Below are 27,741 nucleotides of genomic sequence, written 5' to 3' on the forward strand. Positions count from 1 at the left end.
GGACTCGAAGTAATTACCTACCGTTCGTTTGACGTCGTCCTGATGCCCTAGGCAAGGAGACCTAGGTGACGAAAAATGCTACGGCGGGCAGCCCGATAATATGCAGCGGCGGCGCACGGAAAGACAGCCCACTGGCGGCGGCGAGTTGCACAGGGCTAAGCTGCGTGTCCAGTGGTGGGCCAAAGAGAGGTGCAGGTTCGTGCGGTCGCGAGATGCACGGGAGTCCGAACTGCGCCCGGGACAGCGAGGAGTGGTCAGGAAGGAAAAGGACGAGCCGGTGCATGCGCTCGCTGATGCAGCAGAGTGCAGAGTGCAGGGAGGCGAGGCGTCGACAATGGAGCCGCGCAGGGGGGCGCGTTGTTTACAATGTGGATTGAGAAAAGCACTGGTGAGCGGCCACACGTCGAGAAATTAGATGCCTTTTCCGACAGCGGGCTGCCGTGTTCAGACCTGGGGCGATCTGGAGGGGCTCAACGACAAGGCTTGCGGAACACGGCCGGGGGGTCAACTTCAGCGATCGAGCCTCGAGGTGTTTCCATGCAGCGCAGCAGAGCAGGCCCAGGCAGGCAGGCCGGCAGGCAGGCAGGCAGGCAGGTAAGCAAGCAAGCTGCCAACAAAAGGAAGCGTGGTGAAGACACGTCCACCACACCACAAGTCAAGCACCAGGATAGCCCAAAGGCAGCATCGCAGCGAGCAAGGCCTGGAGAGCCAGCGATAAACACCCAAGCCCTGGAGAGCCGTCGATAAACACCCAAGCCCTGGAGAGCCGTCGATAAACACCCAAGCCCACGAGACCCTGGGCGCTCATTATTGGCCCGAGGGACGAGCGATGCAGCGCTAGCAGACCACCCATGTCCTGCAGCTCTGCGCTTGTATCTCGCACGGCTGTGACTTCACGGTCGGGTATCGTGGGCATCAATCTCCCTGTCCATGCCTGATCAGGCTGCAACGGCTCGGAACCCTCTGCGCTGAACGTCGCGGGTGCTCTGCGGCACAAGTCCACATGGCGGCATGCGCAAGGCGCTCAGCGAAGCATGTCGTGATGATGGATCCCAGCCATCTACGGATGGCTTTCAGCTTCCTCCAAGACTGGCGCCGAGCACCACCGGTTGCAGATGCGCTAGCGGATTGCCAGATACAGAAGGCTACCGCTCGGGCCAGGTCAGGACGCAGGACGAGGCCAACTCTGGGTAGTCGCTCGTGCTGCTCGAGCCTGACGGCAGACGGCAGACGGCAGCATGATACTGACACTGCCCAGTGCTCAGCTCGCTGCTCGTCAAGAGATTGCGCAGGAAGCTTTTGCGCGGCGTAAATAGCCCGCGCTCCACCTGGCTGAGCATCTCTGCGACACACGGCCACCATGGTGGTCAAGCCCTGTCGTCGCACAGGCCGTGCATCATGAGCACACAGGGCAATCTTGGACGAGCCACCGAGTCAGGTTGATATACCATATAGTATGTACGGTGGACCCTGGACCGCGTTCGCCGCGTTGGTCGTTGGCCGTTGGTCGTTGGTCGAGTCCAACCTCCACCGCTGCACACCTCCAACAATAGGTAAGCTGACTTCTGACAGCTGCAAGACGGAGGCGTCTCTCCCTCGCTACACGCACTGCGCTCCACACAGGCCATAACAGGCAGTCCACGAGAGTGCTCATCTGACTCCTGCCAGCCTTGACAACCCTGCGGCTACCGCGCTGCTGCACGCTGATACGCGCACCGAGTAACACAAGGCTTGGGGTATCAAACATCGAGGTAGCGCCGAATCCTTGCCATCCTCCTCCGTCAACCGACACCACTCAGGACATCGTGTGGCTTGCGTATTCCCCGTGCACAGACCACCTCGTTACCTTGTTGACAAGGATGCTGGCGGCGCCCATTTGCACATTTCGAGATTAGCTAGCTACAACGGCAAGGCCATGGAACTGAAAAACTGCGACAAACAGCATGGTGAACGGCGGATCTCCGTGTTTGACGAGCATGGTTCGCATCGTGTCCGCTCCCATCTTCCCGCGACTCAGACCACGTTGATGCGGGTGCCCTTCAGTGCACGTTTCGATAAACTTCCTAAGAGCCTGGGACCCCACTTGCCTTTCCTGATGACAGACGGAAATCAGCAATCAGATCCCTGCAAGTGGGCGGCTACCGAATCTCCGAAGCAAGACGACGCTCAACACCATGCCCCTCACTCACGGCTGCAGACGCACCGTCGTGCTTCCACGCTGCGATCGCACGATCTCAACCACCACACCACTACTCAGAAATTGCCACGCCAATCAACGTCGTTTCTAACCGCTTGCTAACGAGGCTGGATCCATCTGTTCTGGCTAAGTGACACTTTCTCGACAGCCATTCCATGCGGTGCAACAGGACTGACATGCTTCGGCTTTGTTCGATCTTCACCGCTAGATCGACTACCGAGCGTGCAACGGCCCCGTGGGGTTCAACACCTTTGACTGGCAATCAAGGCTTGTCACTAGAACGCAGTGGATGCAATGCAGCCTCATAGCCGGCAGGGGGCTCCAACTCGTCACATTGCATACTCAACCTTGCAGCGAGTTCTTTGTCCGCTCCACGCGTGAACCACCACACTGTAGTTTGGAATCCAAAGCTGAGACACTGAAGCTTCAGACTCGCCTTGCACCGGTTTCGCCCAATGGGCGGTGAAGCCTTATGCTCGGTTTCCGAGACTATCTGGCATTAACAAAGAATCGCCCACCAGCCAAGATGCCGCTCCGCATACCTTCACATGCCCAACGTCCCTTCAATTGCTATTTTCGGCTGTTGCCCAAGTGCCGACTTCCCTGTGCTGGCGCCCGTAACCAGCTTCTCAAATCCGACATTGACATCATTGTGCATCTTCACCCTAGTGCGCCTATCAAACTTCCCCACATAGTCTACACATGGTTTCAGGACAAGCTTTTGTCGCTGCCATATCACGACACCTATGCGAGACATCATGAGAGCTGGGCCACTCACGCGTACCTAGGTCTTAGTGTTTAGTTTGTACTACCCGTTCACGAGAACCATCAGCACACCCCCACGTGAGTGTCTGCCACTCATAGTAGGTGCTTGACTTGACATGTGATTACCGTATTCTATGGTGTTTGCCATGCTTCGTTCCTTCACAAGGTCTAGGTAGGGTAGCAGGCCGTTCACAGACCATGGACATCGATCAGCCAACGTCTGAAGACGAAGTGGTCTAGTCAACCAAATGCATACGTCAAGACAAACGCATGCAGTATGAGTTCATGACATTGAATCTTACGAGATCTGCCAATTGTACTCGCCTGGAGGGGTCCTGTATATCTCAGGCTTCGAAATCAGTGTTGGGTAGGTAGGGCAAATAAAATATGAAGAAAAAAAAATTGGCAAGCCTTGCGCAAATCAGCATTGTCTTTGGCTACTTCTGCAGCTCTTCTATCGCCCCGTTAACGATATCCCTGATCTGTTTCCACCTCCTCACCAGATTGTCCTTCTGGCCAGATCTCACAGGAGGCTCGACATCACCACTTTTCGATCTCAATCTCGTTTTCCTTTCGCCTTCCACCCCATCGACCTTCAACCCCTCAGCCTCTTCGAGAACATCCATAACCTGCCTCGAGTACTTGGTCAGCAAGCCCACCAAGTACCCGTACAGCCTTCCTTGCTCCCTATCCCCATCATCATCACCCCCCACAAACGCAGAGTACCGCTTCGAATCCAGCACAAGCAGCCTGAGGACCGCTTGCGTGCGGTGGCAAATCGTCTCGCTCGCTCCTCCCGCAAAAAGCGTGTAGTTCCCATAGAACCCATCCTCCTTCAGCGCCTGCGTCTGCTCCTTGTCCAGCAGCGGCAGGATCAAGTGGTCCAGCGGAACGGCATCGCGCATATTACTCTCGAGGATGAAGCCGTACTCGGCAAGCAGGAAGTCGTTTGTATGCGCGCCGTAGCTGACGTACACCTCCTCGCCGGCTTGGTAGGCTCGGTCGGCTGTCACGCTGTAGCCTTTGCTGTCGGCTTCTGGATCGCACCCGACGTCGCTGTGGTTGAAGTAGTCCATGAACGGACACATGGCGTAGCAGTCGTCGCCGGTCAGCTTGTTCTTCCGTTTGGGCAGCCGAGGGTGCGAGTTGGGCAGGTCTGGGTAGTTCCAGTAAAAGGTTCGGGTGTTGACGATGAGCCAGGTGTATGTGAAGAGGTCTTCAGAGATGGTAGGCAGGTGCGGATGTAGGTCGGTCCAGTCTTTGTTGAGTTTTGTGCGTTGGTTTGTGAGAAGGAGTTCTGCGGCGCGCGGGAGCAGGTCCTGCAGCGCCTTGTTGTAGTATATCGGCATGGTGCTTTTGAAGTCTTCCTCAGTGGGCCACACGGCTTGCCAGAGGTCGTACTCTTTGTGTGAGGGGTCCGAATACCATAGTGCTAGAGATGCTGCGAGCCTGCCATGTACAGTGATATTGTCTGGCAGCTTGAGGGCCTTGACAGATGGGAGAGCTACGTGCACGAGTGAAGTGTTCTTCACATGTACTATTCTGTCCCCTTTCTTCGTAGGTCAGTCCGTGAATCCGGATACGTGGGAATGTGCACTGACTTCCAGGTCTCGTGCAGCTACAATGCCCATACCACGATCAACAAATTTGGCGGGCGCGATACCATTGATCGTGACACCATGACCCCTAGCCCACTCAACGAAGCTGGCATGTTCTTCGCCTGGGTCCAATGCTGCCGTCATGTTGTTGCTCATCGCTGTGGTGGATGCACTGTTGGCGTGGGAGGGGTGTGTTTGGTTCACCAGCGCAACTATTGAGATTGCAGTGTACGTCTTAGATGACGTTGTGCAACAGCAATCCCCACGCTAGTCAGATATTTCAATTTTGTTTGTTGATACTCAAGAACTGGAGTCACAAAAATTGTAAAAGACGTGATGTGGCTGAAGTGTGGCGCGCTTATCGATTAGGATAGCTCCAGCGTTGATGTCAGACCATTTCGATCCATCTTCCATCCCTCTTCCTCGTCGCAATCCAAATGGCGAGTAGGGCTCGGTTACTGCGGCCACAGGCCTCTTCGCTACCAAGATGTGTCTTTGCAACTCGTACTTTCGGTGCTGAAGCACGCCACTTCTCCCTCTTCAATCGCCCCAGGCAGAGCTATGAAGAGCATGTACCGTTGACACCGGTGGGGAGACTGGGTCTGGCAATTAGCTCTGGGATAGGGAGTTTCCTAGACCCTAGAAAAGGAGGTATGGACACGGTAATACAATGCATTCGCGTGGCACATACTAACGTTGCTTCAGAGTTGATTGCTACTTTTGGCGAGGCAACAGCGCAGCCATACTTCATATACAAGCTGCGAGATCGCATGCTCATGAACGCCACCGGGCGAAGAATCCTGCGCGAGCGACCCAGATTGACCTCTAAATCCCTCGATATCCCTCGTCTTCGTTCGCTACCGCCCAACACCGTTGGCTACAATTATGCTGCGTGGCTCGATGCTGAGGGGGTCACGCCAGATACACGAGCGCAGGTGCGATACATAGACGATGAGGAGTGCGCATACGTTATGCAGCGATACCGCGAGTGTCATGACTTCTATCACGCGCTTGTTGGACTGCCGGTTTTTCGAGAGGGAGAAGTTGCATTGAAAGCTTTCGAGTTCGCCAACACTGGGCTGCCAATGACCGGTCTCGCTGTCTTCAGCGCACTCACGCTGAAAAAGGGAGAGTGGAGAAGGTTTCTGGACGTCTACGGACCTTGGGCTGCCAGAAATGGAGCACGAAGTGATGACGTGATCAATGTCTACTGGGAAGAAGAGCTAGAAACAGACATCAACGAGTTGAGGACAAGACTTGGGATCGAGAAGCCGCCAGATCTCCGCTCCATGCGTAAGGAAGCCCGCGAAGCGAGGAAGAGAGAGAAGGAGGCTAAAGAGGCTATGGTGAGAGCCGCTGTCTAGCCACCAGTTATGTATATTATGCGCTATCCTGACCGGTAATTTGATAACCATTGCAGCCTCTCACTGACCCCAACGTTGCTAACCGAACATAGAAATACTTTGCAGAGGTAGCCCTTTTGTCCTGCAAGGGGCTTATCTGTGTGGCATGCTTTCCGTGCAACGCCATGACACGGGTTTCGAGATCCCGAGATATGCCTTAGTTCCTCATATGTACTCGCGATACTGAAGGGCGTTGTTGGTGATTGAAAGATAGACAGACCGGCTGTCCAACAATACCACGCAGCAGTAAACAGTGGCGCGCCACGGTCCGACCCGTGCAAGCTTGAGTAACATGTGTAGGATAGACGGTGACACAAGAACCGCGCACATCTCGCATAAATCCTAGTGTGATCGGCCTCGGCATGTTCCTCCACGCCGCAGGACAAACACCTTCTCTTGGAACCTCCTCATTCAATTGTCCGGCTACCTGGGAATGAATGTAGAAGCGGTCATCGAGCAAGTCAATACAAACGTCCATATGCAGCTGTAGACCGAACTGGCCGTACCCACTTTTCGTGTCGCTGGCAACATGTCACAAGCAGCTGCATCTGTCGAAGCCAGCAACCAATCGATATACGTCGAAGTCACTGATTGGCCTGAGCCGATACACACGGTCCGCGTGAGGGATCCCTTGCTGCAGGTACGCCCTCGCACTGGCTCACAGGCGCATGGAAAGCTGACACTGATCGCACAGCCTTGCGTACAGCGTCGTTTCCCACTAAACCTGTGCTCTTATCTACTGGAAGTCTTTCGTTGTCTTCCTTCAAGGTAGGTATTCCCTGACATGAAACGGCCTGCCACATTCACCCGCGTTCGGCACGACCAAGGAGCAAACACCAGCGCTGTAAACAGGCGCGTCTCTCAACAGCTTTGAATGCAGCTCCACGTATAACCCGCGACTGATATTAATTTCTCATATTATGGTCCCACGAAGTCCAGCTTGAGGCATTATGACACACTCTGACAGACGGCCGGAGCTTTTCGCGGCTGCTCTGATACCCTATACCGCAGCAGCAGTTGCGCTAGTATTGCGAAATGTTGCTCGACGAAAGACCAGAGTGACTATGCTATGGGAAGACTACTTAGCTATCGTGGCCTTCGTAAGTACTCGACACTGCTGTTGCCCGCACCGTCCGTGCTTACATGCATACAGGCCATAGGATCTGGATTCACGTTCATCAGCCTCTTCAGTATGATCTTGTTTTATGATTCATAGATGCATGCTAACTCCAGCAGAAACACGATGGGGATTTGGCCTTCCAATGAGAGATATCGACCTCCCTGAGGAACAGATTGTACATCATTACTTCGTAGACCTCTGGGCAGATATGTGTACGGTACGGCTGACTCGCAAACAACTACTCCTAACAGACACACAGGGATGTACACCTTTTCCGTTGGCCTCAGCAAATTCGTAATTCTCGGTTTCTATTGGCGCATGTTCTCCATGTCCACGATACGACAGCCGATACGAATTCTGTTCGCATGCTCAGCGGGCTGGATCATCGTGAGGGTATGTCAATATTGCCAAGCTGCAGCTTTGTCATGAGATTGATGCTGACACACTTAGGTTACGCTTATCTGTATGCAATGCTCCCCAATACGCAAATTCTGGGATGCAGAAGTGCCTGGCAAATGCCCACTGACGCCTATGATGTCGCTTTTCGGCGCGGGAATACCGCACTTCATCATCGAAATCGCAATCCTGTTATGCCCTCTCCTTGAAATATGGAAGCTGCACCTACCACTCAAGCGTAAGCTTGCAGTCGCGGTCATGTTCGCATCGGGTATTCTAGTTTGCGGCTCGGCTCTAATGACGATAGTCCACACCTTCGCGCTCGAGAAGAGAGCAGACAAAGACCTCACATGGGATGGTATCGAGGACCAGATATGGGCTGTCTGCGACGTGAATCTTGCGTCGTTAGCGAGTAAGCTTTCCCATCCTGTTAGCAAGTCTCTTCTGACAAACGTGCAGCATCCCTACCACTCCTTCGCCCCGTTTTTCGCTCGTTCGGCGGTTTTCTCAGCACCATAAAGGCTACAAACACACCCACTCAAAACTTCAAAGGCACTGGCTCCGCTCCGACCTATGGAAGTGCTCCCTCGAATCGCAGGAGCAATCCCGACTCGGACTCGGAATTTGGGTTTGCCGAAGAAGGCGTTCTTATGGCTAGCAACGACGTCGCAGGCTCGAGCAAGGCTTTTGTAATGCACGATATAACGCCCAGAGACTCCGATATCGAACGGCGGGAACAAAAGGGAATCCATGTCCAAAACGAGACGAAAATCGTTTATCACGACGCATAGCGTGCACGAAGGTTGTCATGTTTCAGGAATGTCTAACGATGTGGGCACGAACGTATATTTATGCTACTGTCAATGACCTTCCGCTATCACGCATCAAGACCTTCTCTTGAATAGCTGCCTCTTCACAGGACACGTGAGCTACCGCCCAGTCGATCGACTTGCATCTCCATCCCACTATATCAATTTTGGTGGAGCAGGAACATACCGCATATGCTTCCTTCCGTTCCTATGCACTACCTTGAGATGATCCAGCTAGCGCCATGGACGAAGAGATCACCCCACGAGCCAGAGGTCTCAAGAATACACCTAGTACCTCCCTACGGACCGGCAAGGGAAAACTCCAGCCGCAGCCAGGCTTGGTTTTAAGCCACAAAACCAAGAACAGTACAATTAAACGAAAACCTAGAGCTCGTGTCAACTGCCAGACATGCAGCAGGGACCAGCCTCACAACGCTTTCAATCCCAGCTCCTGGAAATGGAGGTACAACCATGGCCCGTTTTGCCTCAGTAAGGATTAGATCAGAGAGTTGAGAGCAGAGTTGTTTCGCAGGAACAAGTTACCTACTGTGGACGACCATCGATCAGGCGGCACGACAACCCTAGTCTGTCTTGCATCGATACAAGCATCAATCTAAACGAGCAGCACGAGAACGCTGTGGTTGCCGCTGTGACTACTTCAGAAGCCGTTCTATCTGCCAAGCGCACATGAGACTACATGTCTCCGGCTATACTCGGCAATCAGAAACGAAAAGCTGAGGCTACCTGCACATTACACCTATTGGTCGAGATGCTGGTATTGCCTGCAGAAGTGATGTTGGCACCGTCGAGATGAGACTGTGGAATGACTATAAGCCGAAGTGACGCACCATTGTTCGAACTTGACTGAACGGCATCGTTTCTATCGGGAGAACCGTTGCTTTGTCTTCGAGATCACAACACCGGAATGTTTGACATGATCTAAAACGACTATAAAGTCATCTGAGACGGAGAAGCGCAAACAGGCGACTTGGATACATCATACACGTCAGCCTGCGGCTCTCGATCACAAGACATGATTTGCGGTTGAGCTAGAAGATCAGCGCCCTTCCAAATCATCGACTCCAGATTACTGCGCACGGGATGTGGAAGTGGCACGCGGGGAAGAATGCCATCGATGTCATTGGCTGGGCTTGTGAACTCTATGCAAACTCCATGTGAACGTAGCGGGTGGTGGACAACACCAACCCCGCCGCCGGATTAGCTTCCGAATCCACGTCTACGGCTACCAGCTCTTGAGATCTGGAATAATTTAACACGCTACCCCGCACATCTTCATGAATTCAAAGCGTTTAGTCTGGACCGTAAACTTGAAGCATCGGATTGCCAGCAGTACCACACGCGGAGAGACAGAAGCTAGCATGCTGTGGGGATATAAAATAAACATGAGGGTCACCGTGGATCTCTGCACGGTAGCTCGAAATTCAAGATAACATATCGAACTGCATACTTCACCATGGGCGACATCGTAACCTGCCCGATCTCACACCACAAGATCGCAAACATCCACAATGGAAAGGTGCCCAGTGGCACAGTCAAGGCTGGTGGTCAGGACAAGCCCGCGCCGGGCAAGTACATCCACTGGGATGCTGAGGGTGTAGAGGTCATCCAGCCTGGCGAGCAGGAGAAGATCAAGGAGGTCTCGGACCAGTTCAATCGCTTCCAGATGATGAACTTCAACGAGCACATGCATTGTCTGCGAGGCACACACTTGAAGACACAGGGCGTGAGTGGTTGGGACACAACCGCAAATATCGACTTGCACTGACGAGTGTTTTCAGTGCGTCATGGGCAAGTTTATCGTCCACGACAAGCTTCCAGAACACCTCGCACAAGGCATGTTCAAGAAGCCCGGCGTGTACGATGTCATCATGCGCTACTCGTCCCTCACGCCAAAGATTTTACCTGATAATGTGCCCGCCCCTCGTGGGATTGGCATGAAGATCTTCGGCATTGAGGGCGAGAAGATCTGGGGGGAGGACAAGAAGACTCAGGACTGGACGTTCAACAACTATCCCATCTTGGAGCTGCGTGATCCCCAGACTACCTACGACATTGCAGATGCCCTCGAGCGCAACTGGAACGATCTCCCGAAGTTTGCAGAGGAGCAGTCAAAGCGTGTAGATGCGGATGTTGCAACACTAGGAGGCGGACTGCCCAAGCAGCACAGTAAGCACTTCATTATCAGCCGTCTGATCGCAGCAAGTACTAAACATGCACAGTGTACGCCATGCCAGAGTACTCGCAATCAGCCTACCGACACGGAAGCTACGTAGCCAAATACGGCGTGTTCCCGCTCTCGCAAGAGCAGCTCAACCGCGTCGACGACGCCATCCGCGACGACGACCCCATCAACATCATCTCGCAGGAAACGCGCAGATTCCACGCCGCCCACAGAATCACCTACTCGTTCTGTGCGCAGATGCTGCAGGACCTGACGGAGCAGCCCGTCGACGACATCGGCATCGAGTGGGACCCGAAAAAGTACCCCTTTGAGCACATCGCCACGCTCGAGTTCGAGCCCCAGGACTCGTGGCTGCCCGAGTTCAGGACGTGGTGGGATGATAGGATTACGGTGAATAGCTGGCATGGCCTCAAGGAGCATCAGCCGCTAGGTTCGACCAACAGGATGCGCAGGGTCGTGTATGCGGAGAGTAGGAAGTTGCGGTTGAGGGTTAATGGGTACAGGGATTATATTGAGCCGGGAAGCGTTGGTGAGGTTCCGGCTCCCCTGCCAGCGCCGCAGTTGCCGTTGAGACATCAGCCTGCTGTCACGACTGTGGAGGCGTGAGTTTTCGGCATTGCGTGTTCTGGGTAGTTCTAGGCTGAAGCTGGAAAGTAAAAAGTTGTGACTATTTTAGCACGCCTTGATCTTGAGTGGATTGTTACTGCTGATGCCAGTGTATAAGCACTAGAAACGACAGAGTTTCAAGTTTCCATCTTCCCTTGCCACAAGCTCTGCGCGTTCCGCCAGTAGACACCCTCCTTCTCTTCTTCGCCGATGAAACTCGCGTCTGCCAGTCCGGCGATATTAGCATCCACGTCCCAGAAGCCGATCCCATACGGATAATCCTGTCTCCATCAGTGTACGCTCCAATTCCACTCTTCATGTTTTAGTCAGGGAGAGCTGGGAGTATTCACCGTTCCAAACACCATCTGCTCAGTCCCGACGCCCAAACCTTCGGTCAACCCCTTGATCTGGTTTGGCCACACAGGCCCTGCGCTGTCGTACCAGCATCTTGTTCTATACGCTTCTCTTGCGGCTGCAGATTCTTTTGGGAAACCAAGCAGGAAGCGCTCGCTACTGTCAGGGAACGCGCCAGCACCATGGGAAATGCGCCAGTGTAGGTGGGGATACTTAAGCAGAGTGCTGTTGTAGGGTGGTGAGGAAGCCGTGATTGATGAGATTGCGCGTGCAGTTTCGAAGTAGAACTCTCCTAAGCCTGAGCGGAGAGGTGCTGAAAGTTGTCAGTCAGGAAGGCCGTAAAGTTGAACTTCACGGCATGGGTGTGTTGTTGACGAATGGATGTGGAAGAGTTTGTGGAAGAGGCACGAAATGAATAAAAACGACTTACATGGCCGACTTGAGACGAGTCGTCCATCCTCGAGCTTGATCACAGGATCTGTAGGGTGAATAAACACAACCTCCCTCCCATCTCCCTCCTGTGCTCTCTCATTGAGATATTGCCAAAGCCCCTCAAACTCAACATCTCCGGGATACGAACCCTCGGCGTTCGTCAATACACTGACTCCCACTGCACCAAGCTCTTCCAATGCATATTGCACCTCCCTTACACTCTCATCAACATATGGCAGCGCCGTGACAGCCAGCCAGCTAAACTGACCCGGATACACCCTGCACACCTCAGCAACATACTCGTTCAGCAGCCGTGCAAGCGCAATGGTCTTCTTCTTCCGTAGGTTATGGTCAGATTCAAACTTGTTGGGCGAGGCAAAAGCGTTAACTTGCGGTGTTGACACGCTGAGAATACTCCTCCTGATGCCGTGGTCGGCCATGAACCGTAAATGGGACGGTGCATCCCAGGATGGTGTTTCGCGACCTGCTGCTGATAGCTCGAGAGTCCTGAACCAGTCTGGGATGGGGTGCGTGTGCGTGTCTATCCTTGACGCGTTGCCGAGATCCGGGAGAGTAGTGTTGGCGCCATCCTGTGCAAATGCGGCAATTGAGTCCAGTGCTTGCTGTGCGAATTCGAGTACAGTGAAATCTACTCCGTCTCTCATGGCGTTGGCGTTGATACGCTCGAGACGCCCTTGCGAGGTAGTTGCTGTCGCTGCCATGTTGAGCAGAAGAGGGAGGAGCGATGGAAGGTAACGCAGCTGCATAACGTCAGAAGGCAGCTTGTTTTCTTTAGAGTGTTGTATATACAGATACGAGGTTGTTCAGGCTCAAATGATGTCTGAACTATTCGCTAAGAGTAATGGAGTATTGTGTTGATCAGTGCAGGCCAGGTTGGTGGGATGTAGCTAGCTGCAGATAGCTTGTGATCACTCCGGGTCCCCGCATCACCACAACATGCATACTGGAGAGCGCACAGTAACGAAAGAGCGTCAAATGATTTGAAGATGTGTGATTGAAGTAAATACAGCTCCCTTGGGAACGAAGTTGGGTATCTCTAGAAGCAGTTGAGTGGGAGAACTCTCGCTGCCGGTTGAGTACTCGCCGCTCAACCATAAAACAATGAAACTATGTCGCTGATTGCAATGGGAAACCAAGGAAAGTATGTACAGGGTGATGATAGTATATACAAGCGTGGTCGTCTAAATGAGCAGTCCAACACCAAGGGTGACGGCGCCGATATCATTGTCGCGGCCGTCAATGCTGGTCCTGATTTTACCCATGTGGCTGAGCTGGCGTGTTGCATCCATCTTCACTTGAGACATGGCAGTCGGCGAAGGCGGGCCAGAAGACGAGGCAAGGTCGATGCGATCGGCGTCCTGTTCTGAGCTAGTGGGCGCCAGATCGTAACCGAACGTGATGGAAGCGATCGAGTCGTCGCTAGCTGTACGCATGGGTGATGCTGGCCTTTCTGGGCCATTGATCTTTTCGATGACGACTGTGGTGGGAGCCTCGCTGGTTGCGGGCTTGGATGTGCGCTTCTTGAAGCCGTGTGCATCGTAACGCGGTGGGTGAGACGTGTAGGGGGCGAGTGTATGCTCTTTGACCACAATGCGCATACGCTTGCCATCGCAGATGACAACATCGCTGACTCGAGGGGACGAAGAAAGCAAGACGGGTGCGCAGCGACGACGGTAGCGGAGAGCTTGCGAGGGCGTGGGTCGAATAACCGAGGCAGTCTTGGGATCAGATGAGGTGGTCGACGGCCGCTCGTCCTCATCGTCCAGCGATGAGACGCGAGCAAGGCCGTTTCGTGTTGGGAAGCGAACATCCTCGGGATCGAACTCGTCAAGTTCAGCATCTGCCGTGGCCGTGGCCGTGACGGTAGTGGTGTTGCCCATTTCTCGACCCCCAGCCAGGTGTGGGTAGAGCTGGCGAATGATGCGCTCTTGCTCGGCGATGATGCGTTGCCCGGCTTCCAGAGTTGACAGGCTCTCGAGATCCTCGCCAAGCTGCGTTCCATCGAGCATGCGCTGCCGCCTGTGCCTCCTAGGCAAACTTCGGTAGCGTGGCTCGCTGCGATCCTCGATAGGTGAGCTGATGTCGATGGCAGCGCACAGTGCCTCGACCCAATCGAGCATGACGTGTTGGGTGGGCGCGCACAGGAGGATTTGCTCCGTCTCGACGCGCAGACGGATGGCGTGTTCGCGGACGGGTTCGAAGAGGTGTGGGTCGGACTCGTACAGCTTGTGGCGAGCCGAGGCAGGGACCAGGTGTGCGAACGGAGACTTTGGAATCAAGGGTGTCTTCTTGAAGTCGGAGGCAATGCCCACTTCGGCGTGTTGCAGCGTGTATGACGAGATCAATCGGCCGGCCGTAGGCAGTTTGTTCTTGCTCCACAGGCCGGGCTGCTTCGCGCGGTGAATGCTCAGCTGTGTGCCACAAAGGACAACGTAAGCGTCTGACCAGTCGCGCTGGCCGGAGATGTGGAAGGGCGAGAGCAGCTCATGGCGCACACCAAGCACTCCGCGCATCTCGACGGTGCACGTGTAGGGCGGCGGCAGGACATCAGCGCGTTCTGCCTTGGCCTCGGTGCGTGCCTTGTCGTTCAGATAGCGCAGGTTGTCGTTGATGCGAGCATAGGCGGGCGGGTTGCCGAGCGGGAGCTGTGCATGGGTGTGGAATGTGTTGTGGTAGCCGTACGTCTGGTGCGCCGTCTGCTGCTGATTGGACGAGCCGGTGCGCCTTGTTGTGGATGCTGTGGGTTCGGGCATGGTGGACGAGGTGCGGTCAAGAGGATGGGCTTGGGGAAAAAGCACACGATGCCTCCAGACGTCTTTTTTTCTATGCGTGTCGAGTTTGTTTGCAGGAGCTGATTCTCACAGAGTTACACAGTGAAAAGCGACGGAAACGGGTGTGGACGGAATTCGTGGCGTGCGTTCGTTGCTTGTTCGAAAGCGGCCGCACAATGCACCGCGCGCCGCCTCTTTGTTTTCAGCCAAAATGACGATGTCGTCAAAGGTGCCGGGTGAAGGCAGAATGTAAGGGATGTTGCCAGGGCAGGAGCGACGTTTGGATTGAGCGGCGCAGCTGGCGATCCTTGCGTGAGACCGAAGGCGTGGATAGGGCCGTGAAACCGAGGGAGCGCAGAGCAACACGGACAGTTAGTGCAGCTGAGCAATTAACGACCCTCACTGCGTGTGGCTGCAGGGTGAAGGAACAAGTCAAACAGTCGAATAATGCTCCAGCAAGACCCCGCGTGGCATAACAGGCTATAAGTATCCATCACGCCAACCCATCAGCTGGACCGTCTGGCCCTGCGAGCTGTCGAGAACGATAGCAGGGTAGTCTGGTCTCCACTCGAACGTGGTCGAGACCCCCTGTCGTGGGTCGCTAACCTACGAAAGGCACTGGCCGATTTGTTGTCCGCGTGAAGAGGCCGCGCTAACGGAAGACTGCATCTGCAGCAAGTTCTTCGGTCCACTCCAATGCGAATTCGCGCAGCCCAGGTGCGGCCGATATGCAGGTCGCTCGGTGTTGCTTCTCACACCTTCTGCTTTGTGGGGGGGGCACCGCTCTGTCGGCGTGGGGCCGGTCATTCTTCGGTTTCCCATCCAGACACCGCTCTCACAGCCCAAGCATCCGTCTCAAATTCACCACGGAGCGAGCGGTGTAGCGAGCAATTCTCTTCTCTAGCAAACCAACCGTCCTTGCTCAAGTGCAACCTGCGCGAGTCTGACAGGCGCGGACGGACCCAGTTCCGCCGTCACAGACTCTTGTCACAACCACGACACGAGCCGTCCTGCAGGGCGTTCGTCCTCATCAAATCCTCATGTGAGAATCAGCTCCAGGGTCAGCTTCCGTAGGGGTTGCCTATTCCATGCAAATGTGCCACCAAGACTCGCTAAGCTCGGGAGGCACAGCGCTCCACGCCTGATCTACAGGTCGCACAATGGCAGCCGGACGTCCATCACGTTTGCGGAGGCTCACACCACCAGCAACACGCCGCGCGTGCGCCAGCAGTTCGAACGCCAGAACGGTTTCATGGCCATCTCTGGGCCGGATCTGGCTTTGAGAGCGATGGTACGACTTCATCTCTCGAGACGCTAGCTTGAAGGTGGAAGGCCGTTTCAGCCCTCACCGCAGCTTGCATTTCACTGCACTTGTCAAATCGCCACATGTGAAGACACTTGTGCTTGTCATGTGCCTCTCAATCGCTGTAGATGTGTGAAACACAAACAGACAAGGTTTGTGCTTGTCGTGTGCCCGTCTCTTCTTCAAACCTCTCCGAACACACTCTCAAACCAAGGCAGTCAGCCCAACTGGATATCATAACATCAGCACCCAGAGTCTCCTAGTTCCTTCTGCCGACGATGCTCAAAGCTTTCCTCAACGCTGTCAACCATCAGCACGACGAAAGCCGTGATAGTCGTTACGCCATTGTTGGGTGATCTCGTTGCCGTTGTCTAGCTTTGAGATATCCGCGCTCTCGGATGGTCGTGTGCTGTGGTGTTCGGCACCATAAAAATCCTTTCACACCACCACCACCCTCGCACCCGACGGACACTCCTAGCCGGCAAAAAGAAAGCTTCCGTCACGGGGAATCGAACCCCGGCCACATCGGCACTTGCTGATGAGAGCGATGTATCCTAGCCACTAGACCATAACGGATATTGCTGATGAAGAGATTTGAAAGTAAAATATAGATATACCGCTATTTGTGGATGGCTAACTGCGTACAGACGTTTGTGACACTTTCTATGCAGCATCATCAAATCGATCCTTAATTCGGAACAAGCGACAAATACTTGTTCGGAGCGGTATCTGAAAAGCATTCCCCGACGCGAACAGGAGCACTCTCTCCGTCCCAAGCATCTCATTATTTAATACCCACAGCCTTCAAGAAATCCTCTCTCTGCTTGCTTCCCATGCCATCAGCGATCCCGGCTTTCTTACCTCCCTTGTGCGCAGTCTGACTACTGGCTAGCTTCTCGTCAAACTCCAGCGACTTGACTACGTCCGCCATGCTTTCTACCTCCCGGACCCCCTCCCCGTGCGCAAACTGCCAGCGCACGTCTTCTTCGAAGCGGACTTGGAAGGCTGCCCAGTTCTGTGCCTTCAGCTCGCTCACATGCGCACTGACCGCCGCTGCGGGTCCTGAGTAGACCAGGACCCCTGGGTAGCCTGGCTTCGTGATGCCGGAGAAGGCTGGCGAGAGACATAGTTTGCGCTTGTTGGTGTTGAGGAGGTGGTGGAGCCAGATGATTACCGTCTTCTGGGAATGGGAGTCTTCGTGCTTTGTGGCTTTGATGGACTTCGTTGACTTGGCGGATTTGGCAGAAGCGATACTCGAAGTCTCCAGCCTGTCTGAGAGTACTTGTTGGAATGCTGATAGGATGGCATCAAGTGTTTCTTCTCCTTCTGGCAAATGTAAAGCTCGAACAGCAGCTTTGGTCTGGTCCCTGATGTCATTTCTGGCGGTATCGGTTGCACCTAGCACATCTGGCAGACCGGTTTCGGGGTAGGTCTCCGGAATGCGAAGCTGTAATGCTGCATGTTCTTGAATGAACTTGAGTTCGCGGCTTTTGGATGAGTAGGAGGCTTGCTCGGGATAGATTGCTGTAAGGAGCTCAATCTCATTATCTAGACGCGAGGGATCTTCTTCTGACATTCTCTTGCCACCAGCTCGGCCTGGATTTGCAAGTTTCGTCGAGGTTGGCAAGATGGTTGAAGCACATCGTCATTGTGAAAGCTACAGCGCCAGTGCGTCCGTGCGCACTCACCTCACTCTATCAACAATGCACGCTTCGTGCGTGGAAGAAGATGGAGTTCAGGGCGTTGACCGGTCAATGAGTTCACGTTTGAGCACCTCTTTCATTGATCGATCATGAGCTGGAGGGTCGATGTTCCAATGTGGAGGGCACGCCCTATCGTAGCTGTTTCCCAAGTAACCGGAGCTTCACGGGGACCTTGCTAAGAAGCCCGTCAGCTCACACTCGCTGAAGATGGTCTGACTGCATGAAAACGATAAAACTGGGTCGTTGTGGACTGAAACGCATAGCAGTCTCGGCGAACAGTCAACAAATGTGGGCGGTGCCGTGCCCGATGCATCTTACGAGGGCTGCACGCGGTGAAACTGAATCAAGCGCCTTCTTTAGGTTAGACACGCGGTTCGTCGCGCTTCCTGTTGTGTGTGCACGCCAGCCAACCGCCCAGGACCTCTTCAATTGCCTCGAAGACGACGCTGCTACTGACGTGTGAAGGCCACAGCGTTCTCACCGCCCCAAGTCAGTGCACGTTGGCTGTGACGCCCGTAACGAGGGCAAATCCGCTCTCCCGTCCTCCGCAGCACCGCACCTCTTGGCCGAGGACGCCGCATATCCTCACCCATACGGCGTCTGAGCTGCAGGCACCGTAATAACCCTGAACGACACTCTTTTACATCTACTTCGCACGGCCCCGAGCCGTAGATAAGCCCGCGATGAAGGCTGCACCGCTGCTGGTGTCCTGGCACAACGAGAACGCACCCATATACTCTGCCCACTTCGAACCCTCCGGCAAGGGACGACTAGCAACAGCTGGAGGAGACAACAATGTGCGGGTAGGTGCTCAGGTAGCTCCCAAGCGACTATGCGGCTGCTGACGGGCAAATAGCTCTGGAAGGTTGACAGCAACGGAGAAGACCGCAAGGTCACCTATCTCTCCACCCTAGTCAAGCACACACAAGCCGTGAACGTTGTGAGGTGGAGTCCACGAGGTGCGTTGCCACGAGCAGCAAGAACATGATGACATCCACTAACATGGTGAAGGCGAGGTGCTTGCCAGTGCTGGTGACGACGGCAATATACTCCTCTGGGTGCCAGCTGAGAACCAGACAAACACACACAACTTCGAAGAAGGTCTGGAAGACAAGGAGTCATGGCGAGTCAGGACAATGTGCAGGTCTATAGGATCTGAGATATACGATCTCGCTTGGTCACCCGACGGCGTGTACTTCATCACGGGCAGTATGGACAATGTTGCCCGCATCTACAACGCCCAAACAGGTACGACCCACCGTCCACAAAACACCCTGGACAACTACTTAAACACACCCAGGAGCTATTGTACGGCAAATCGCCGAGCACAACCATTACGTGCAAGGTGTAGCGTGGGATCCTTTGAACGAGTTCATTGCGACACAATCGTCGGATCGCTCAGTACACATCTATACCTTGAAGACAAAAGACGGCAAATTTGCGCTTGATCCACACAACAAGGTCGCGAAAATGGACCTTCCCGCTCGACGCATATCCTCGAACAGTCCTGCGCCTCCCGACTTTGGCGCTCGAGCTTCATTTGCTGTCGACTCTGCCCTCAGCGTTGGCTCTCCTGTGCCTTCAATGCCTGGCACTCCACAGTCCCTGGCTTTGCCTGCCATGCATCCACCACCTACATCCCACAGTCGCCGTTCTTCCTTCGGTGCTATGTCATCACCGTCAGTGCGTCGCTCTGCTTCGCCAGCACCATCGATGCCTTTACCCGCAGTCATGCCCAACTCACCCAGCTTGAGCAGCATTGGCACCCTTGGTGTTCGCAATGCACCTATCTACTTCAACGAGACTTTGACCTCATTCTTTCGACGTCTGACCTTCGCCCCTGACGGAAGCCTGCTCTTCACTCCCGCCGGACAGTACAAAGCTCTCAACCCATCGTTGGCAGATGTTGGCAAGCCAACCGAAGACATCACCAACACCGTGTATATCTACACTCGGGCTGGCTTAAACAAACCTCCGGTTGCCTTCTTGCCTGGACACAAAAAGCCCTCGGTGGCCGTGCGTTGCTCGCCTGTCTATTATACCCTACGCCAGAGTGGTCCACCTACCAAGCATGTCACTATCGATACGTCTATGGACGACGACATGCCGTCTCTCCCAGAACCCGTACTGCCCTCCATGCATCCCACATCACACTCCTCGATGGACCCACCACCTATCACAAGTGCGCCCTCGCCCGCACCAGCAGCGTCACCCGCGCCGGCAGAAGGCGAAGGTCCACCATCTGGTCCGCCGTCAGCATTCAGTCTGGGCTATCGTATGATCTACGCGGTTGCAACTCAGGATGCGATCCATATTTATGACACCCAACAACAAAAGCCACTGTGCATTGTCAGCAACCTGCACTTTGCCACATTCACTGACCTCACCTGGTATGTATAGAACATATGAGCATTTTTTCAGATCACTAACCGACCTAGGTCGAGTGACGGGTCGACTCTGCTCATGACGTCTTCAGACGGATTTTGCTCCGCTATCACCTTCAACCCTGGCGAATTGGGAGAGAAGTACACGGGACCTCTCGCCTCGCAAAGCAAACGGCAAGCGACTCCAGCTGCGATCAACATCAGCGCCGCACAATCGTCGAACCACTCCACCCCCACAGCAACCCCAACGGGCATAAACATTCCCATCCAGACCATAGAGAAAGCGCCAGCCATGCAACGACAACCTTCGGCAGGGTTTCCTGCATCGCCAAGTTCGTTCGTACCTGCAAGGCCTGGCAGTCCGACAAGAAGTAACTCTGTCTCAAGCATTGCCACGGCATCGTCATTCGCCCCAGGCGTTGCTGACTCAGGCTCTATGAACGCACCTACTCCAGCAATGTCCTCGGTACCTAGTCTCGCGGCAGCAAACTCTGGCCCTGTTCCTACGTGGACACCACCACTCACTCCGGCGCACGGGCAAGGCAATACCCACAGTGCAAGCAGCTCTGTAAGCGGTGTTCCGGCAATGCTACCCGGAGGAAGAGAAAGCGAACAAAGCGAGTCAGGTCGTGAAGATATCGCAGTGTCTGGCCTGAGGAAGCGCGATCTGCAGTCTGTACCAGAAGATGACGGTCGAGAGAGCAAGAAGAGGCGCATTGCGCCTATACCTGTCACTATGGCGAACGAGGGCGACAGTGCGATCGTGAGTGAGGAGAACACACCTGCACCAGCGGCCCCCGGTCAGCACCGATGATCCAGGGTGCTGTTTCTTAATCGTCGATATATGATTCCCTGTCTTCTAGCGGGCGTTCAAGGCCAAGATTCCCCAGCCACCATATGCTGAGCTGGGTTGTTGTTTTTGCACTTCGACTACCTGATGTTTACCAATAAGTCTGTCCACCTTTCTCCAAACAGGCGATGTAGTCTCGACAGCTTGAAACGGGTATGCTTTGCTCGAGACGCTTCAAATGGAGTCAATTCACCTGTTAGTTCAGCCCGTTCTCTGACTTTTTCGCTCATGTAGCCGTCACTCGAACATAAGCCCTTGTTTTGCGGTCTAGCACATTGCCCTAACGTGTAATGGTGACTTCTAATAAATGCAGTGCTGATCACTCCAACGAGAGACCAATCACGGCAACCCCACGTGCGAGACAACTAACGCTCCTGCTTTTTTGGTTGGCTATGCTCACGATAGCGAACGACTGCACGTAGGACAAGCGTTACTGTTCAAGGATGAATCTGTTGGGTCTTTGTCGCTTGTACATAAGTCGCGAGTTTCTGTAATGTTTTTGCTATCGTTATACTGGCGCGCATCGCGACTCTACGCTGCTCCTGAGGATACTAACTATTCGCGTTAGCAATATTTGTGCTATAGTAAGAATATATATTAAAGCGCAACAGCAGCCTTTTATTGAGCTCGGCTGACCACGAGCCCTGTCGTGTGACAAAGTCACCATCACCATGAACCAATCGAAAACGATGAATCCGGACAAGAAACTATCGCAAGAGCCTGGTATCGAGCATGGTAGCCATGACGCTGTCGGAAATGATGATGGAAGCAGTTCGAACAAGGGAGACATTATGGGCAAAGAGCATACAAATCCTGTGCTCAACGCAAAGATGCATCTTGTGAACAACATAAGTGCATTTCCCTACGTGAAGCAAGCCTGCAAGAAGAGATAAAGAAGACGAGGTGGAGGTATTGATTACATCTTTGACCTGACTAATTCAAAGGTATAGGCCATGGACGAGATTGGGTTCACAATCTACCATGGTAACGAAGCGCTGCATCCCTCAATATCATTGCTGGTACTAAAGTCTAGGAAACCGTCTGTCCTGAGCGGATTCGGCTATGCAGTCGACTCTTTTACTCTCCTTATCCAGTCCATCATTGCTGGCCAAGCTGGCCTCGAGTTCAATTCCAGCTATCCCAACGGCCTTACTATCGCAGTATGCGTGGGTATGCTCGTCGGCGCATTGTTCTGGGGCATTGGGGCGGATGTTGTTGAACGAAAGATTGACTTCAATGTATCGCTCATCATCTGCTCCCTCTTTGCGAGTGTGGCAGGTGCAAGCCCGAATTGGGAGGTGTTGCGTCTGTTTGTATGCTTGAACGCGTTTGGCGCCGGTATCGCCAGTGGATGCTTACGCTCATGGCAGCTTGGTGGGGTACGTTCGATGAACAAACACACAGTTGAAAGATGGAACATACAGCGATAGTAATAAAGCAAGTATAGAAGGAAAGTAACTAATAGATAGATAGGTAGATAGATAGGTAGATAGATAGGTAGATAGATATGTAAGTAAAATAGAAGGAGTAGATATAAGTAGTAAAAGACTAAATATAGTTGTTTAACGTAATCGGCCATTGAGTCGGCCAGGCAATTGAGCCGGCCACCTTTGCCAAGATCACACCTCATTCCACCTCTCATCTAATGTCTCAACAACCTGATCTTGGATTACTTCCTTGTGAGGATAGGATAATCCTTGCTATTTAAGCTATAAAATCCGACGCGTTAATAAGCTAACAGCGCGCTGCTGCTATCTATAACGTTCCTTAATTAACCCTCTAAGACTAACGCGCCAAAACTACCTTATAACGCAATTCCTACTATAGCAGATTAAGGCTTACTAAGCCTAAAGAGGAGGTAGTTATATAATACATAAGGAAGCTTAACACATAAGGCTTTACCTCTACGCTAAGCTACGTACGTAAAATAGCTAATTAACTGCTAGCTGCCTATAGTAGTAGTAAGGTTAGAGAAAAATAGGCTAGGCACCTTGTAAACTAGAAGCCTGAGATTAAGTCTTAGGTAACTAGACAGCGCAATTACTAGAGAGTCTTGTGCAGTAATCTAGCTATTATTAGCCTCTAGTTTAACCTTGTGCGTAACGTTAAAGCTAAATATAGCATCTAGAACTAAGATACCTACAACTTTAACAAGACTAGCTTCTAGATAGGTGTTAGAGGGTCTGTTAAGGTGGTGACAGCGTCTAAGAGGCGTCTTAAGCCACTTGGAGTCCAGCCTGGCAACCGTAAGTAGGCGATGTTGATTGCCGCAATCAACGCTATAGGGTGGGTTATCCCACCCTTCTTTATCTTTAAAGCAAAGAACTATAACTAGGCCTAGTATTATAACCTAAAGGATTAGCGTATTAGTGTTAGTAAGAATAGCTGGACAACAAATAAACTAGGCCTAGAGTGGCTGAAGCACTTTATCTAGCATACAACAGCCTAGACAGTAGGTAGCTACTAGCTGCTAATTATTAATAGCTATAAGAGCTATAAGTTGCTTACCTTCTAGGATCTATATAAGGAGAACAAAATTATTACTCTCTGTATGCCTCCTTATACCTCCTATATCCTACAGCCACTTAATATAGGCTGTTTTGCCCTATTAAAACAAGCATATAAGACAGAAATTAATATCTTAGTAAACAGCTACGTTACTTATATTAACAAGAAAGCATTCTTAGCTGCCTTTAATTAGGTGTTTAATAAGGCGTTTTTATCTAATAATATCTAATTAAGCTTCTAAGCAACAGGCTTGGTTCTAGACAACCTAGAGGTAGTGCTATTAAAGCTTAAAGTGAAGCCTCGTACGCCAACACCACCTTTACTAGGGCCTACTACCTAGCAACCTAGAACACCAAGCAACGCTGCTGAAATATTAGCTTAATTAACGCTGATATCTAACCAGATTAGGCAGCACCACAGTTTATCTCTAGCTTTAATTATTAAGATAGTGCAGTAGTTTAAAAAGGGAGCTAATATAATAGTGCATTCCTAGGTGCTTATAGCGGCTGAGATAGTTAAGCTTTAAGTAGCAAATAAAGCTGCTTCTGAGCGTAAAGCACGTAAAAGGAAGCAGATCTAGTATAGAGAAACCCTATTACAGCAAGAGGCAGAGGAAATAATAGCTGCACAAGAGGTGGTGGTGCAGGCAGAGGCAGAGAGGCGTGAGGAGAGGGTGCGAACAGGTGGTAGTAGAGAGGGTTCTCGACGCTGTGGGATGTGTGGTTAGGCTAGGCACAATAAGCGCATATGTAAGCAAGATACTGTAGACAGAGTGGATTAATTTAACGTACTGTGAGCTACAGCACGACGTTGTGGTGTTGAGTTATCTGCGTGTTAAGGTGGGTGGCTGCATAAGGTGGCCGGCTTAATTGCCTGGCCGACTCAATGGCCGATTACGTTACGTATTATGTTAAATTATTAATAGTAAGCAATGCTTGTCTAATAAGTAGCTTGATATTAAGCTTGCGAGCTATTGCACATATAGTAAGGATAGAACACACAGCGATAGTAATAACGCAAGTATAGAAGTAAAGTAACTAATACATAGATGAGTAGATAGATAGGTAGAATGGAAGAGGTGGATATAAGCAGTAACAGACTAAATATAGTTGTTTAGGTATTATATTAGATTATTAAATGCAAGCGCTGCGTGTCTGACAAGCTAGCGGCTTGATGTCGAGCTTGTGGGTGTGCTACTTATTTCCCATGTACACACAGTTCGGCTGGCCCATGCGAGGCTCTCAAAGGGAACAGCCTTCTGAGGTCCTGCGAGCTGGCTTGGAATCAATGAAGTATGCAGTATACGACAAACCGTATTTTTTTTGGGGCGCCTGTGGGTTCTGGTCCTTGCGCGCGGATACCGACTGCGTCTTGGCCCCGGAGGATAGCACCCTAGTGCTGGGTATGTGGTTGATGGTCTGAAAACCATGGTGAAGTGAAATCAGAATTCCCCCCGCCTCCTTCATGTCTCGTCGACCGTGGCAGGCGTGGAAGCCTGCTCTTTCTTTAGGTCTGTAGCATTTTCGGTCGAAGATTCTGAGCTCACACCCACCGAGCTGCTCCTTCTCAGCTCGGCCAACTGCTTCCTTAATGCCTCCATTTCAACATCCTTCTGCTGCAGCAGTTGGTCTTTCAGTGACACTTCGCTCTTCAAGTGCTTGATGTAGTCAATCGCGCTCTCCACCTTGGCTGCCTTGGAATTGTTCGACTGTGCGGCCGTTTCAGGGCTCTTCGCGTCTGGAGTGACGGTCTGCGAGCCGGGAGGGAGGAGATCCTGCATCTCTTGGAGCGCCGTGTTGATGCGGTTGCGACGGCCCTGCTCGGCGATCTTGTGGGAGGTGCGCTTTGATGTGAGGTTTGTGGAGAGGGATGCGGGATACGAGACACCTGGTACAGTGGTACCGTCGAGGATGTTCTGGTAGTTGGATTTGGAGGCAAGGAGGAGGGCGTGGGTGTTATCCGAGACGCCTAGTGTTGTCAGAGTGTGATGAGTGATGTTGTACACGCTAGACCTACCGTTCTCTCCGGCCGCGAGCAGAGGCTTGATGCTCGGCGATATCTTCGGCCTCAACGCTGGGCTGACCAGACTCGTGCTGACGCTACCCCTCTTCTTCAGATTGCGACCCTGTTTGGGGTCCGGCTTTTTGCCCGAAGTCACTGAGAAAGCCGGACTTGTGGGTCCTGACATGGGATCGAGCATAGGGCTGGGCCTGTTCGACATGGCTGCGCCCGGTGTGCTGAGCGGTCCCATCTTGGGCGTCTTGCGCGCGGACATGCGAGGTGTGTCGAGCTCCCCGTCGCGGAATGCCGTGTCTATCCTCGATAACGAGGGTCTTGGCTCCAACGAAGCCTCGGGCAGAGCGAGGTCTTCCATCATCGGCGGCGGGTTCACGGACGGGTCGAACTGCGGCGACGGGTGTATGCGCATCAGCGAAGCAGGCGTGGCAGGTGCAGCACCCTGGCCGTTCTGGGCCACCATGGCGGGCGAATGTGTGACAGAGGCAGGAATCGGCGGAGGGCGCATCTCGGACAGCATAGGCTCAGGGGAGATGGAGTCGGTCTCCGAGTGGTCGCGGCTTCGTGGGACGTCGAGGCCGTTGCGTGCCTCGTGCATGAGCTCGCTGACGTCCTTGGGCGGGAGTTGCAGGGAAACGGTGGGTTTCCGTCGGCCGGGTTTCACAATGGGTGACTGTCGCACACGGCTGGCGGACGTGCTCGCTCTGGATGGATTCTTCTTGGTCCTCAGGCTCCGGCGCTGCTCTGCGGGCTGCACCAGGGCAGGCTCGCCCAGCATGTCCATGTCGACGTCGGTGGGCGAGTGGCCGTTGGAGCTCGCCGACGTCGAGACGTGCGAGTGCAGTTGCGAGTGGGCGTGGGCATGCTGGTGGGGCTGGGCATTGAGCGCGGGCGAGGTGAGGGGGCTGAAGTAGGCGCCGGATACGGTGAAGTCGGGGACCTGGAAGCGGGCGTCGTGGGGGGTGACTGCTGGAGAGACGAGCGGGGTGAAGGACTATGTCTTGGTCAGCGGGCACGGCGCAATGGCATTGGCAGTGGCAACGGCAGGCGCAGAGCAACGTCAGGCGCAGAGCAACGTACAGCGTCGTCCTTGTGCAGGCGGTACCTCTGGTCGTAGAGGGCCTGCTGGTCCATGTGGTGCAAGTAGCGGTGCGGGTCGCCGTGCATCTCGACGGAGTTGGGCGTGGGAGGGACGCCGTGGTGCGGGCGGAACACTTGCTCAGGCGCCTGGGAGAAGACGGGCGTGCCAGCCTGGTTGAACTGCGACAGGCCATTCATGCCGTTGATGCCATAGTCGAAGAAGCTGGCACTCGGCTGGGGCATGCTGTGCTGCGCCTGCTGGCTGCCGGATGCGCCGTCTCCGTGATGCTGGGGAACTTGCGGGGGGAACGGGTGGTCCTGATGGTGGAGTACGTCGAGCGCGTCGGCCATGGCGCTGTTCTGCGAGCCGCCATGGCTGAAGGCGATGTTGTTGAAGTCGGGCAGGTCGAGGTCATTGAAGTGGTCGAAGTCGATGAGGTTGCCGAAGTCTTGGTCGGCGGCAGCGTCCATGCCCGCCCACGATTGCGCGTTTGCACTGTCCATTGCGTTCGCCGAGCCCCTGCCGGTGGAGGAGCAAGTGGGAGAGAGTCTCGATCTACAAGGCGCGAGCAATTTTCTTCGCCTTCACTGGTGGGGCTGTCGTTCGCGTCGGGTGGAATCGCAAGCGAGTGAAGACGCTAGACGCGCTCCTTCTAGAGTTGGAGGGCGCTCTGGTTTTCGGTTCTTGGACTACGCTTTTCCAACGGGGCCGGCGAGGCAGTCAAGCAGGCCACACAGACCCTGTGCAGCCCAAGAGGGTTATGCGAGTGCGGGCTGACCTTGCCGTGGTGGGCTGGAGAAGACCCCCCCCACGCGTTAGTAAGAGTCTAAGAGGACCTTGACCACCCCACGTCTGGTGCAGTCGAGGCATCCCAGCCAATCGCAGCGCCCAGAGGGCCAGGGAAGCGTGCCTAGCACCACCATCAGCTGTCTACCGCATCGGCGCCGACTGCACTGCGCATGACGCTGATCTCAAGCCTCCAGCGTCAAGAGGCAAGTGGTGACGGTGCTGGTGGACGATGCTGGACGTCGGCCTGATGTACACCGGCGTGGGATGCATGGGCCTCGGCCTGCGAGAGCAGTGTGCGAATCGCAAAACACGCAAAAACACGCAAAACCACGCCCTGGCCCTGCATTCCGCGCATCAGTGCGTCGCGCAAACCACTGGCCTGGCTACCCGGTGTCCGACCGTTCCTATTCTTTCGATAACAAGCGCAAGATT

At 53.6% G+C, this 27,741-nt stretch overlaps 11 protein-coding genes across 11 annotated transcripts, besides 7 other annotated features; 6 read left to right on the forward strand and 5 right to left on the reverse strand.

Moving 5' to 3' along the window:
- The first annotated feature begins 559 nt into the window (after positions 1 to 559).
- Positions 560 to 595: a tandem repeat.
- An 892-nt stretch (positions 596 to 1,487) lies between these two features.
- Positions 1,488 to 1,517: a tandem repeat.
- A 1,882-nt stretch (positions 1,518 to 3,399) lies between these two features.
- On the reverse strand, positions 3,400 to 4,716 carry EKO05_0004501 (uncharacterized protein; the record flags this gene model as incomplete). Its single annotated transcript, XM_038938980.1, has 2 exons — positions 3,400 to 4,515; positions 4,564 to 4,716. 2 exons carry the CDS (start codon positions 4,714 to 4,716, stop codon positions 3,400 to 3,402), a joined length of 1,269 nt encoding a protein of 422 aa, XP_038800293.1.
- Positions 4,717 to 4,997: 281 nt separating this feature from the next.
- EKO05_0004502 (Ubiquinone biosynthesis protein) lies at positions 4,998 to 5,924 on the forward strand (the record flags this gene model as incomplete). Its single annotated transcript, XM_059636404.1, has 2 exons — positions 4,998 to 5,211; positions 5,266 to 5,924. The coding sequence occupies 2 exons, from the start codon at positions 4,998 to 5,000 to the stop codon at positions 5,922 to 5,924; spliced, it is 873 nt and encodes a 290-aa protein (XP_059492387.1).
- Positions 5,925 to 6,492: 568 nt separating this feature from the next.
- On the forward strand, positions 6,493 to 6,735 carry EKO05_0004503 (uncharacterized protein; the record flags this gene model as incomplete). Its single annotated transcript, XM_059636405.1, has 2 exons — positions 6,493 to 6,603; positions 6,658 to 6,735. 2 exons carry the CDS (start codon positions 6,493 to 6,495, stop codon positions 6,733 to 6,735), a joined length of 189 nt encoding a protein of 62 aa, XP_059492388.1.
- A 178-nt stretch (positions 6,736 to 6,913) lies between these two features.
- On the forward strand, positions 6,914 to 8,270 carry EKO05_0004504 (uncharacterized protein; the record flags this gene model as incomplete). The annotated part of the gene is made up of 6 exons (XM_038938858.2): positions 6,914 to 7,063; positions 7,117 to 7,153; positions 7,200 to 7,295; positions 7,343 to 7,476; positions 7,534 to 7,891; positions 7,939 to 8,270. 6 exons carry the CDS (start codon positions 6,914 to 6,916, stop codon positions 8,268 to 8,270), a joined length of 1,107 nt encoding a protein of 368 aa, XP_038800294.2.
- A 1,492-nt stretch (positions 8,271 to 9,762) lies between these two features.
- On the forward strand, positions 9,763 to 11,097 carry EKO05_0004505 (uncharacterized protein; the record flags this gene model as incomplete). The annotated part of the gene is made up of 3 exons (XM_038939000.1): positions 9,763 to 10,032; positions 10,088 to 10,475; positions 10,529 to 11,097. The coding sequence occupies 3 exons, from the start codon at positions 9,763 to 9,765 to the stop codon at positions 11,095 to 11,097; spliced, it is 1,227 nt and encodes a 408-aa protein (XP_038800295.1).
- Positions 11,098 to 11,234: 137 nt separating this feature from the next.
- Positions 11,235 to 12,605, reverse strand: EKO05_0004506 (6-methylsalicylate decarboxylase; the record flags this gene model as incomplete). Its single annotated transcript, XM_038939079.1, has 3 exons — positions 11,235 to 11,378; positions 11,448 to 11,764; positions 11,882 to 12,605. 3 exons carry the CDS (start codon positions 12,603 to 12,605, stop codon positions 11,235 to 11,237), a joined length of 1,185 nt encoding a protein of 394 aa, XP_038800296.1.
- A 480-nt stretch (positions 12,606 to 13,085) lies between these two features.
- EKO05_0004507 (uncharacterized protein) lies at positions 13,086 to 14,657 on the reverse strand (the record flags this gene model as incomplete). The annotated part of the gene is made up of 1 exon (XM_038945597.1): positions 13,086 to 14,657. The coding sequence occupies one exon, from the start codon at positions 14,655 to 14,657 to the stop codon at positions 13,086 to 13,088; it is 1,572 nt and encodes a 523-aa protein (XP_038800297.1).
- A 2,105-nt stretch (positions 14,658 to 16,762) lies between these two features.
- Positions 16,763 to 17,554, reverse strand: EKO05_0004508 (uncharacterized protein; the record flags this gene model as incomplete). Its single annotated transcript, XM_038945598.1, has 1 exon — positions 16,763 to 17,554. The coding sequence occupies one exon, from the start codon at positions 17,552 to 17,554 to the stop codon at positions 16,763 to 16,765; it is 792 nt and encodes a 263-aa protein (XP_038800298.1).
- An 810-nt stretch (positions 17,555 to 18,364) lies between these two features.
- Positions 18,365 to 20,879, forward strand: EKO05_0004509 (Chromatin assembly factor 1 subunit; the record flags this gene model as incomplete). Its single annotated transcript, XM_038938718.1, has 5 exons — positions 18,365 to 18,484; positions 18,538 to 18,640; positions 18,693 to 18,929; positions 18,982 to 20,071; positions 20,120 to 20,879. 5 exons carry the CDS (start codon positions 18,365 to 18,367, stop codon positions 20,877 to 20,879), a joined length of 2,310 nt encoding a protein of 769 aa, XP_038800299.1.
- Positions 19,866 to 19,904: a tandem repeat.
- A 989-nt stretch (positions 20,880 to 21,868) lies between the features above and the next one.
- EKO05_0004510 (Sugar (and other) transporter) lies at positions 21,869 to 22,345 on the forward strand (the record flags this gene model as incomplete). Its single annotated transcript, XM_038939004.2, has 1 exon — positions 21,869 to 22,345. The coding sequence occupies one exon, from the start codon at positions 21,869 to 21,871 to the stop codon at positions 22,343 to 22,345; it is 477 nt and encodes a 158-aa protein (XP_038800300.2).
- A 31-nt stretch (positions 22,346 to 22,376) lies between these two features.
- Positions 22,377 to 22,423: a tandem repeat.
- A 38-nt stretch (positions 22,424 to 22,461) lies between these two features.
- Positions 22,462 to 24,324: a mobile genetic element.
- Positions 23,441 to 23,610: a mobile genetic element.
- Positions 24,325 to 24,463: 139 nt separating the features above from the next.
- Positions 24,464 to 24,492: a tandem repeat.
- A 393-nt stretch (positions 24,493 to 24,885) lies between these two features.
- EKO05_0004511 (uncharacterized protein) lies at positions 24,886 to 27,023 on the reverse strand (the record flags this gene model as incomplete). The annotated part of the gene is made up of 3 exons (XM_038938678.1): positions 24,886 to 25,391; positions 25,440 to 26,433; positions 26,520 to 27,023. The coding sequence occupies 3 exons, from the start codon at positions 27,021 to 27,023 to the stop codon at positions 24,886 to 24,888; spliced, it is 2,004 nt and encodes a 667-aa protein (XP_038800301.1).
- Between the last annotated feature and the right edge of the window lie 718 nt (positions 27,024 to 27,741).

Source organism: Ascochyta rabiei, chromosome 6 (assembly GCF_004011695.2).
Source record: "Ascochyta rabiei chromosome 6, complete sequence".
Taxonomy (NCBI): Eukaryota; Fungi; Ascomycota; class Dothideomycetes; order Pleosporales; family Didymellaceae; genus Ascochyta; species Ascochyta rabiei.